General features: G+C 44.9%; 1 protein-coding gene across 2 annotated transcripts; it reads right to left on the reverse strand.

The window, feature by feature from the left end:
- Positions 1-5,185: 5,185 nt before the first annotated feature.
- GREM1 (gremlin 1, DAN family BMP antagonist) lies at positions 5,186-5,746 on the reverse strand. Of its 2 annotated transcripts, XM_054400629.1 has the most exons (2): positions 5,622-5,746; positions 5,186-5,510 (listed from the first exon to the last, which is right to left on the reverse strand). In XM_054400629.1, exons 1-2 carry the CDS (start codon positions 5,744-5,746, stop codon positions 5,186-5,188), a joined length of 450 nt encoding a protein of 149 aa, XP_054256604.1. The 2 variants fall into 2 exon arrangements, with proteins under 2 accessions (XP_054256604.1, XP_054256603.1); XM_054400628.1 differs by having other exon boundaries at positions 5,186-5,746.
- Positions 5,747-11,292: the final 5,546 nt, after the last annotated feature.

An 11,292-nucleotide genomic window follows, 5' to 3' on the forward strand; every position in this document is an offset into this window, starting at 1 on the left:
AGTGGGGAGATTCAGATGGGAAATGAAGAAGAAGTTCTTCCCCATGAGAGTGGTGAGAGCCTGGAATGGGTTGTCCAGGGAGGTGGTTGAGGCCCCATCCCTGGAGGTGTTTAAGGCCAGGCTGGATGAGGCTCTGGCCAGCCTGCTGTAGTGTGAGGTGTCCCTGGCCATGGCAGGGGGGTTGGAACTGGATGATCCTTGTGATCCATTCCAACCCTGACTGATTCTATGATTCTATGATTTACAGCTTGTCATGTGCTGTACTGTAAGGACTTTCCTTACTCCTTTTCTCCTACAAGTGGGAGTAAACTGCTAGCTCAACGTAAAACTGAGCTAGGTGTAAGGCAGGGCAGGCTGACTCCAGCTGTGACTCTGCAAAGGTTCAAGGCTTATTTATATTTGGAAGTGTCACTCTGTGGCTTACAAAGGGGGAAAAAAAGTGTGAGCAAAGATTGAGATTTTCCTCCTATAAATCGTGGGAGGGTGAGGGGGGAAGTGACAGAGCTCATTTAAAAGCCCTTTTTGAAGTAGCCATGTGGAGCCCACTGCTTGCCTCTGTGTCTCCTTGTCATAATGGGAGCCCTTTTATAATTAGAGAAGTCAGAGTAAAGCACAACAGATCCAGAAAGAGCTGGAAATTTAAGGAAGGGGGGGGAAAAAAGCAAACCAACAATAGGCATGGGCTGCAGAAGATATTTTATTTATTTGTTACTAGTGGTTAAAATGACATACAGAATGCTGGGAGAGGGGAAAAAACAAACAAAACAACAATTAAAAAAAAAACACCACCAAACCCAAACCTCCAATTGTATTCAGTTACAAAATAATTAAAACTTCATTTTAAACCAAGTTTTGCTTTGTGAGGCTGAGCATGAAAAGGCTGCAGCCTTAGGTTATGCAGTCCATTGTTTGGTTGGGGTTTTGTTGGTTTTGGGGGGTTTGTTTTTTGTTTTAGAATAAACCAGACATTTAAATACATCTTATGGTCAATATTAAATATCTGGTATGACTTCAAGTTAGCAGAACTTTCTTACTCTCAGGCAAGAACTAAGCAATTCATAGAAGTTCTTTGCATCAGATTTATATATTGGAGAGGAGGGAAGAGGGAGTGGGGAGGGGAGGGGAGGAGGGGAACCTGCTTTGAGGGGAGTTCCTCTGGCGTGATCTGTGCACAGGCTGGTTTGGAACACACCAAAAAAATATATCTGTAAAGTTTTCATCAATTTCCCTTCAGAGTGTAAGCCTGGTCTTAAAGAAAGGAGCCAGGAATGGCTGAAGATTTGCTGAGGGCTAAGGGTTTAAGTGACTGAAGAGTCACTGAGTTTTGCTGTCAGCTCCACTTCAAGAAAGAAAAATAATCTTAGTCTTAAAGTGTTCCCATTCCTTGGCTAAGGGGTTAAGAACTGAACAGTCACTGAGTTTTGCTGTCAGCTCCACATGAAGAAAGAAAAATAATCTCAGTCTTAAAGTGTTCTCATTTCTTGGATAAGAGATTAGGGACTGAACAGTCACTGAGTTTTGCTGTCAGCTCCACATGAAGAAAAAAATAATCTTAGTCTTAAAGTGTTCTCATTTCTTGGATAAGGGATTAAGGACTGAACAGTCACTGAGTTTTGCTGTCAACTCCACATGAAGAAAGAAAAATAACCTCAGTCTTAAGGTGTTCTCATTTCTTGGCTAAGGGATTAAGGATTGAACAGTCACTGAGTTTTGCTGTCAGATTCACATGGAGAAAGAAAAATAATCTCAGTCTTAAGGTGTTCCCATTCCTTGGCTAAGGGTTTAAGGGACTGGACAGTCACTAAGTTTTGCTGTCAGCTTCACATCAAGAAAGAAAAATAATCTCAGTTTTAAGGTGTTCCCATTTCTTGACCACAAACCCTAGCCTCCACCAAACCTTCAGCAGAGATTGGTCCTTTCCCCTGCAAACCAACTCAAAAACAAACAAACAAAAAAACCAAACAAACAAAAAGGACTTTAAAAGGCAAACTACCCCTGACTAGTGCCAATGAAAGAGAATTTGTCTTAATAATATCATTAAATATCCCTATCCTTCTGTGTTTAACTATTCACATTCCACACAGTGGAAACATATCTCCTGTACCTCCACCAAGAAATGTGTCAAACCTGCTGAAGAAGAGTACACACAGGTGGAATGCATTGGTAGTAGGATCAATCAATCAATCAACCAATCAAGGAGCTGCAAGCTCTTCATCTTGCAAGTGCAGCCCCCACAGCAGTGGGAATCTGTTCCTTGCAGAGGTGCAGGATGTCCCCAGTGGCTGAGCAGCAGCTGGGGCAGCCCCCATGCACATCTGTGACCTGCCACTTGCTGCTGTGTGTTTCCCTTTGGACGTGTCAATAAGAGCAGAGTTGTCTTCCTCAGCTTTCCTGTGGCTGAGGCATCTGAGGTGAGGGAGGAGGGCTGCACCAGCAGTGGATGCTGGAGAGCATCCTTGCTGGAGGGGGAACCTGAGCCCTGGACTAGCCAAGCCCCATCGTACGATTCGTGTGGACCTAACTCCCATTTCTCTCACATCAGTGATGCCAGCTCTGTTTTCAGGCCCAGTGCTGACCCTGGCACAGGGTCATGCCTTTCCCTCAGTACCTCACTGGACAGGCCAGATACCAAAGCCCCACAGGTACAGCAGGGAGGTGTGCAGCACCACCCGGGGAGCTCTTCAGCATCCAGGGTTTGAAAGTGTCCTTGCAAAGCCAGTACCCAGGACAGCAGGAGCAAACTCATACCATGTGGTGTGAGTTGCAGCCAGCAAGATACCACCCCCTCCCACCCCCCACGAGGCTTCCCAGCAAGCACTCAGGAAAGCAAGGGCACTGTGCGTGGAAGGGCTGCCTCCAGGGTTCAATAGCTCAGGGTCCACCTCACCAGACGACCTCCTAACCTCTAATGTTTTGTGGTTCCTCCTCTGCAGGACCTTCTGTGCTCTTATCAAAACCTACAGCCCTGATCAAGTTGAAGCTTCTAATCCTGAAGGAAATAAAAGGCAGGATAACCTCACAGGTGAGATTCATCAAGCTGTTGGAAGCAGTGGGATCCCCTTTTATGTTGTTTTCTTTTCTTTCCCCCCCACATGAGAGGGGCAGTTAGCCCTAGTTTGCAGGCCATTCTCTTTACTTAGTCCAAATGCAGTTTAGATGTAAGTTTGTGGTAACAGATACATTAAAAACAAACAAACAAACAAACAAAAAAAGGAGGATTATTGCTGGCAAAAAGTTCTGTATCTCTCTCTTTTTTTTTTCTTTCTTTTTTTTTTTCCCCAAGCTGCATGCCTGTGGCAAAGCTAAAATAACCACCACAATACAATGTTTACTAGTCATGAATGTGGTGCCTTTTGTCTCTTGTGTGGTTATTGCCTTTGCACTCACATGATGCTTGTTTTAATTCTTGCCTCTCTTTTTAAGTACTAAATTACTGCCATTCTCTACTTCATCTGGGTTAGGAAGAGTTTGTGCCTGTGCTGTGGATATATTGGGGGCTTTTTTTTTTTTTTTTAATGTTATGGGTGTAAAAATGGAAAAAAAAGGAGACTCTGGATCCACACAATGGAGTCTCCACACTTGTGGAGTGGACCACACCTGGAGTATTGTGTCCAGTTTGGGGCTCCCCAGTTCAAGAGAGACAGAGACCTGCTGGAGAGAGTCCAACAGAGAGCCAGGAGGATGATTTGGGGACTTGAGCATCTCCCCTGTGAAGAGAGCCTGAGAGCCCTGGGGCTGTTTGGTCTGGAGAAGAGAAGGCTGAGAGGGGATCTGATCAATGTCTATCAATAGCTGAGGGGTGGGTGTCAAGTGAAGGGGGCCAGGCTCTTTTGGGTGGTGCACAGTAATTAGATGAGGAACAATGGAGACAAACTTGAACATAAAAGGTTTCAGCACAACATGAGGAGAAACTTCTCTACAGTGAGGGTGCCAGAGCCCTGGCGCAGGCTGCCAGAGGGATTGTGGAGTCTCCTTCTCTGGAGACTTTCCAACCCCACCTGGCTGCATTCCTGTGCAGAGTCCCCTGGGTGATGCTGCTCTGGCAGGGGGCTTGGAATGGATGATCTCTGGAGGTCTCTTCCAACCTCTAACATTCTGTGATTCTGTATAGATATCCAGGAGTAAAAGCTGCTGCATATATATTTCTTTATGTAGATAATGAAGAGTAGCTAATAGCAGAAACAGAAGACAACAAATGGATCTAGTGGCACGAGAAGAGATTTTGGTTGCTGCAGAGAGCCAGCAGAACTCAGCAGTATATTTATAGCCTTGTATATAGTTTCTCTTTAATTTATGCAATATATGACTAGGTATATAAATTAAAGCAAAATGTAAACAGAAGACAACACCTCTTCCTCTGCATCTTCCTATTTATCTCTCTCTCCTTTTTCTACTCCCTTTGGTCCTCTTTATGACTACTTGCTTTGGCCTTTTGCTTTCTGACTTGCTGTAGCTCTGTTTTCCATCCACCTATGGTGGACTTTTCAACACTTCCATGTCCCCCCATTGTTCTTCAGACGTGGCTTTTGGCTTACAGTTATTTGTTTTGAAGAAGCATGTTACAATCTCTTGTTGCAGCTGCTATTTTCGGTGAGGGGCTTTTGCTATGCTTTAAACTGCCTTTTTTTTTTTCCCTTCTTTTTTTAAATTATTTTTTTTACTTTATTTTTTGTGTGACTACTTCATATTTAAGAATAGCTTCATGCTTTCAACTATGTTGTCCTCTCACTCGGATGCTTCTCTTAATACAGTAAAAGCAAACAGCACAGCAGGTGAACGTTAGCAAAAGCCACAGCTCCGCTTTCCCAGCAAGCGACAAAAAAGTGTGAATATACTCTGGGAAACCTAATTGATGACTGCAGGCAAATAGCTCTAGCATTTCATACCCCTGTTAAATGTTTTTCTGGTAGTGAACATTCAGACATCTACTTGTACACATGCCTTTTCTCCCTCACACACACACAGAGCTGCGTGCCCTTCCCATAAATCGATTTCCTCCCCCCCCCCTTTTGTTTTTTGGGGGAGTTTTGTTTTTTGTTTTGTTTTGTTTTGGGGGGCTTTTTTTTTTTTTGCTTGTTTTAGGGTCCTTCAGTTTTGCCCAGCCTTGAAGGCATGCTAACTCATGCCACTCGCTCTCCCACTGGCAATGCCTGCATACAGTCAGAGTGCAACCCCCACAGCCCGGTCAGTCCAAGTCGATGGATATACACCGGCACTCCTTCACCCGGGTGATCCTCTTCTTCTTCCGCGGGGGCTGCAGCTCAGGGCAATTGAGGGTAACAGTCATGCTGGTGAATTTCTTGGGCTTGCAGAAGGAACACGATTGGAAGGAGCCTTCTTCTTTCCGGACGTGCCTGGGGATGTAGAAGGAGTTGCACTGGCCGTAGCAGAACCTGTTGATGATGGTGCGGCTGTTGCAGCCTTCCTCGTGGATGGTCTGTTTGAGGGGTTGGGTTTTGCACCAGTCCCGCTTCAGGTACTTGCGCTCGGTGATGTGCAGCGCCTCCTGGCTGGACTCCAGCACCTCCTCGGCAGGCATCGAGCTGCCTTTGCCTCGCTCCCGATGCCTGGAGCCCGACTGCTGCTGCTGCTGCGTCTGCATTTGCTCTGAATCATTGGGCTGGTCTTTGTCGGGAGGAGGGATGGCACCTTGAGAGCCGCGGTTCCTTTTTCTCCCTTCTGCTGCGGGGAGCAGAAATCCCATCAGGAGAAACACGGCGCTGAGGGCGTAGAGCGTGCGGACCATCCTGCATGGAGGGGGTCGAGGGAAGAAAGCACAGTGGTGAGGTTCAGAGAGCAACAGAAGCCAGGTATGTAGGAAATTGTTTAGTTCCATGAAAGAAGTGTGTCTGTGTGTGTGTGTGCCTGTACCTGTACATGCTTATAAAAGGCAAATATTTAGCCTTTACCAGCTGGAAAGCTATTTCTAAACCACCAAGTGGTAAAAGCTTTCTTGTCTCGCTCTTTATGTGCTAAATTTCTGCCATTCTCTACTTCATCTTGGTCAGCAGAGACTGAAAGTCAGGCATTGAAAGTCAGAGGCTAAACTAAGTCCAAACAGAACCTCATTTTCTGCAGCATGCATCTTTTTTTTACCCCCAGCCCTTTTCTCTGTCTATTACCCTAGTTCAGAGTTCCCATTTCCTTCTAGTAGCTCACTGACATTTGGAAAGTTGCCCCGATGTACACTGGTGAAAGAATAGATGTCACACAAGAGTTTATGTGACATTTTAAGCCACACAAGAATTTATGTGACATAGCTCCCTACAATTCCAGGGGACTGAAATCTGACTCAGGAGATCTAACCTAGTTATGTGCTCCTCAGTCAGACTTAAAAGCTTTCTACAGCTCCTTGCATACTCTCTGCATCCAGAATATAATCTGCATGCTACATCCAGCTGTTGGCTGAATCAGAGCATCCCAAGCTCTGTCACACTGCACCTCTGAATGTGGGATATGGAAAGGACAGATGAAGACAGCAGAGTTTTGGAGATAACATTAAGAATCATGTGGTTTGTGCACACACACACAAAAACCACCCACCAAACCCACACTTTGGGAAGTGGATGCTATCAGATTCTTCAAAACTCCACCCCTGCTCCAAACCTGGAAGGAACAACTTTTTCTTGCTTCCCTTATCCCTCTGTTTCTGCTGCTTCCCCAAGCTCTGAGCTCTTCAGGCTGCTCAGTCAGCTCGAGACACCAACCAGCCAGGAAGAAAGTCAGCAGCTCTCACACTTTTCCCCCTTCCAGAAGCACCATGGCCTCTGTGTTGTTCTGGAAAGCCAGGGATGTGGCTGCAAGACAGACAAACTGGGGAATGAAGATCTCAGGGGACCCTTGCTGGGGGAGCTTGGAAGAAGCTACCAGAAATGAGCAACTGCTTGCAAAAAAAAAAAAAAAAAATGTAAAGCAAGAGAGCTGCAAAGAGGCACATCCATTTAAAAAGGGGAAGAACTGTGAAAAGAAACCAAGCCCTGAGGAAGCTGGCGTCATCCAGCTGCTTGGAGTGCTGCAGTTGTGTCCCTTTTTCCACTGGTTTTATCAGTGAGGGTCAAATGAGTGTTTGAACTGATGAGTCCTGCTTGTATTACTACCCAAGACCCATGCGAAGCCAAGGGCACCATCCTGGACAGCCTCATCCGTTCTGCCTGAGACCACACAAGCAGGAAGGGAAGCAGCCAAATGCTGTTGAGGCCACCTAGAGCCTCAGCAGCAGCTGAGGGTAAGTACCACTGGCCATAGAAGAGAACTGTTCTTTTCTCAGTTCCTGCATCTTTCCTATCACAGGGAGGAAAGAAATGCTACAGGATGCTGTTCACAAAGTGGTTCTCCCCGAATGGATGGGGAAAGGAACAAATGGAATGGGAAAGAATCCTAAGGGAATTCCATCCTATTCAGGGATTTGCTGGTGGCTGTAATATTTTGAGGGTTTCTCTACAGCCTGCTGGATCACCTAGAGTTTGTAATACCCAGGATAAATAAATAGATTTGGTTTATTCATCTATATTTATGTCCCAGTATGTCCTATGCTTGGCAGAAGCCTAAGGCTTCAAGTGAGGGTTGTAGGAATGACATTGCCAGCTCCAGCAGATAGCTTGGAAGGGCTGCTGTTAATATCTGACCAAAATGTGGTACAGAACATGAAATGTTAGTAACCTTAGAGCTCTGACATAGGGGGAAGGGGGAAAGAGTTGGGAATCCTAGCTGCAGACTAATGTGGGATCCTGTGATTCCAAATGTCAGCTTTGACTTCCCATTTGCTGGGGTTTCTCTATTTCTGTTACAACCTGGGTGTTATTTAAACATGCTTCTTGTTCAATTGCATTTTGCCTTTCAAATAACATCTTTTAAAAGAAGAGTTAGAAACCACTGCTGATTGCCTCAAGAGACCAGAATGACTTCTTCCAAAACTATTCCTATTCCTTCAGCGACTGTACACCCAATGCTGTATTTAGACCGTATTTTAATCTGCCCTTTATTTACTCTATGTGATGCCAGAGCCTTAGAAGAAAAAGAAGAGGGGGGGAAAAAAATATAAATTTTTTAAAAATTAATTGGATGTAACTGAAAATCAATTGCTAGTTTAGAAGCAGAACCAGGAAACTTCAGGTGCTTGCTTAGTGCCCCAGAATTGAGTCAAAGTTCCACAACAGGAATATTCCTGGACTGCTTCTAAAACTGATGACCTCCATGTTGCTTCACCCCTCTTTTTTTTGGTTTCCCCACAAATGTGCAGTTGATGAGAGAGTAAGGTCCAGTGCTATGAAGATGAGGTGTACTTTGGGATGGGAATTTAAGGGGAGAAAGCTGATGGTCATGTTGATTATTGTGATATGTGTATCCAGATTCATACATCTTTATTAAGCCTTTCTTAACACTTAATGTGGTTCAGACTAATCCTAAACTGGAGGGGGAAAGGTAATTTTTCACTGAGTTGATTTTCAGCCTTAAAGGAAGCAAAAGATGTATTACCTGCTCACAGGAGAAATGATCATTCCAATGAAAACCAACAACTCAGCAAAATCATTTATTATGGTCCAAACCCCATGTAGCTAAGAGTAAAAGCAATCCCAGCATGTAGGGGCTGAATGCAGCTTAAACATAGACCCACAGAAGAAGCTGGGGAGGTCTTCGTGGACCCCCACAGCAGCTCAAGCAGGACCTTCTTTTAATAGCAACTTATTAAACATTAATTTTAGAAAAATGAAGAAATAAATTTTAAAGATGCCAAATACAAAGGCAAAGGAGGTGTCATGCCCTAGTAAGGGAAGCAGTCAAAATGCAGTGGGGGCAACCCTGCACCACCTCTGGTCCCATCTGCTTGTGAGAGAAAGCAACTCCTCTGTTTGCTTATATTAAGGAACTGGAGTGGTTCATCCATCTACCAATTAGTGTTTGTGAATGTTTCCTTCAGAGGGTTTTATTATTGTTGCAAAAGCATCTCACTTGAAGGGGTGACAAGTAGCTAAACACCAAATCTTACCACTAAGAAATCAACCCTGAAGCAGATGGTTTTTAACTTGCAGAGGGAGTAACTCTGAACTTGGGTATGTACTGTGGTACTATGTACCAGGCTATGAAAGTCCAACTTTCCATACTTGATCCTGGCTGTGTGTTTGGTCCTGGTCTGTGCTGGCAGACCCAGAAATCCTCTGGAGAAGCCATTTGGGAACTCCTTGAACAAATTATAAAACCACAATGGTCATGGTCAATTCCCACCTATGCCCTTTCAGAGAGACCTGACAGAATTTGGATTTATCTTTTAAAAGGAAGAAAATACTTCCCCACACACGCCCCCCCCCCCCCCCAAAAAAAAAAAAAAAAAAAAAAAGAAAAAAGAAAATCTATTCTTTCCCATATCTTACTGCTAAACCGAGTTCTACTTTTAATCATCTGCAAGCTCTTAGTCCTGAAGCCAAGAGGTATTTTATTGCCAACTTCAAACAGGAGCAGAATTGGGCCCTAACTTTCACATCACCTCATATGTGGTTTATCTAGAGCCTGGGATCTCATCATCTAAAACAGATTGGGAATTTTTGGTGGATTACTACTAGCAACTGTTCGCAGAGAAGTGTAAACGCTTTCGGGTTTATTATTTTGCACAATTAAGCTGTGATTTTTATATATTTTTATACATTTTTCTGCTGCAAATTAAGGCTCTCCACATGGCACTTCGTAAACAGAACTTTCCTGTGAGTTCCCAGGCAGAGTCAGTAAGTTATTGCTGACATTTAAAAAAAATTATTTTTATGTTGGTTTTTTGGGGGTTTTGGGAGGGGGGGTTGTGTTGTTTTTTTTTTCTTTTAGTACAGAGGAACTTGTTTAAAAGAACTGGATGGAATCCTGGTTCTGTTGGAACACACAGCAAAATTCTCACAGCCCATCATTTCATCTGTGAACCATATTTCCTGGGAAAATCTGATGATGAACTCATGTGTTGCACAGAAAATGTGAAAAATTATCTGACCAAGACCTAAATGACTTTGGGCTTTAGATACCAGATAAAGAAAGAGGCAAAACACAACCAACCCTTTGGCTACTACAAAAAAAAAAAAAAAAAAATGACAGGGTTTGTGACCCAAAGGATCAGAATAATTTTATGCCTGGCTTATTGTATCTGAATTACAGAAATAGTCTTAAGTAATGTTTTCATAGTTCATAGATCTGTATTTTTTTATGCATAATGGCAGTTGCCAGAGAACCTTTTTGTTTCTTCTTTTCGTATTTTGTATTTACTTACTTATTTTTTCTTCTGGAGATCAAGACAGTCAAACTAACACCTCTGTTTGGTAGAATTTAGGTATGTATTGATACTGCAAATAATTTCCTCTTGCAGCTCATGGTAGTGCTGAGGTGAAACCCATAATGAATGCAGGCAGAAATAAAATGTAAAGAAAAAAAATTAAAAATCAGAGAAAAAGAAAAAAAAAAAACCTCTGACAATTCCCCCTTTAAGAAAGTGTAGTCCTAGGAAGACTACAGGGAAGTTGAATATCATGGTGGGCATGGCTGGTACCAATCCCGACCTAGGCTTTGCCTGAAGACTTCCTTGCAGCCTGACAGCTCCACTCCCCCGAACAAAACTCCCCTTAGAAAGATTTGTTTTGCTCATGGAGCCCTAGAAACAGCAGCACTGCGCACAGTTGCTCCTGAATACTGAGAAGGAGAAAGTCATCAGGAGAAGTTACCCCGAGTGACATCGCCAAGAGAAAAAAAAACCCAAACGTTTTAGCACAGCTGGGGACTGAGTTCTAAAAGAGAAGCGGAAAGCTACGGCCGCTGCCGCCCTTTAACACTTCCACACAGTCTCCACCGCACGCTAGTTGGTTACTCCCTGGCTTTTTGGCTGGGATGGATAGAGGCAGGAGAGCAGCAGTTCTCCAGCTCATGACTCGCGGCACTTGGCTCAGGGGCAGCTGTGGCTCGGGGGTTACTGGCATTGCACCCAAACATCTCCGCGCCTCTCACAAAACCACTAACGGACCCCGCGTCGCTTCAGAGCTCTCGTCGATGCAAAAAGAGGCGTCCCCAGCACTGCATCTCACTCGCCACCCTGCCACAGACACAAACCGCGAGCTAGACGCTACGAGCACCGCAGCTGGCAGCCGGGGAGGGAGATACGGCTCGGAATAGCAGCCTGGGGACTGCCACCGCAGCCCGCCGGGATGCGGGGGGACGGCGCACGTTCCCAGCCCGCCGGGATGCGGGGGGACGGCGCACGTTCCCAGCCCGCCGGGATGCGGGGGGACGGCGCACCTTCCCAGCCCGCCGGGATGCGGGGGGACGGCG

Source organism: Indicator indicator, chromosome 4, assembly GCF_027791375.1.
Source record: "Indicator indicator isolate 239-I01 chromosome 4, UM_Iind_1.1, whole genome shotgun sequence".
Taxonomy (NCBI): Eukaryota; Metazoa; Chordata; class Aves; order Piciformes; family Indicatoridae; genus Indicator; species Indicator indicator.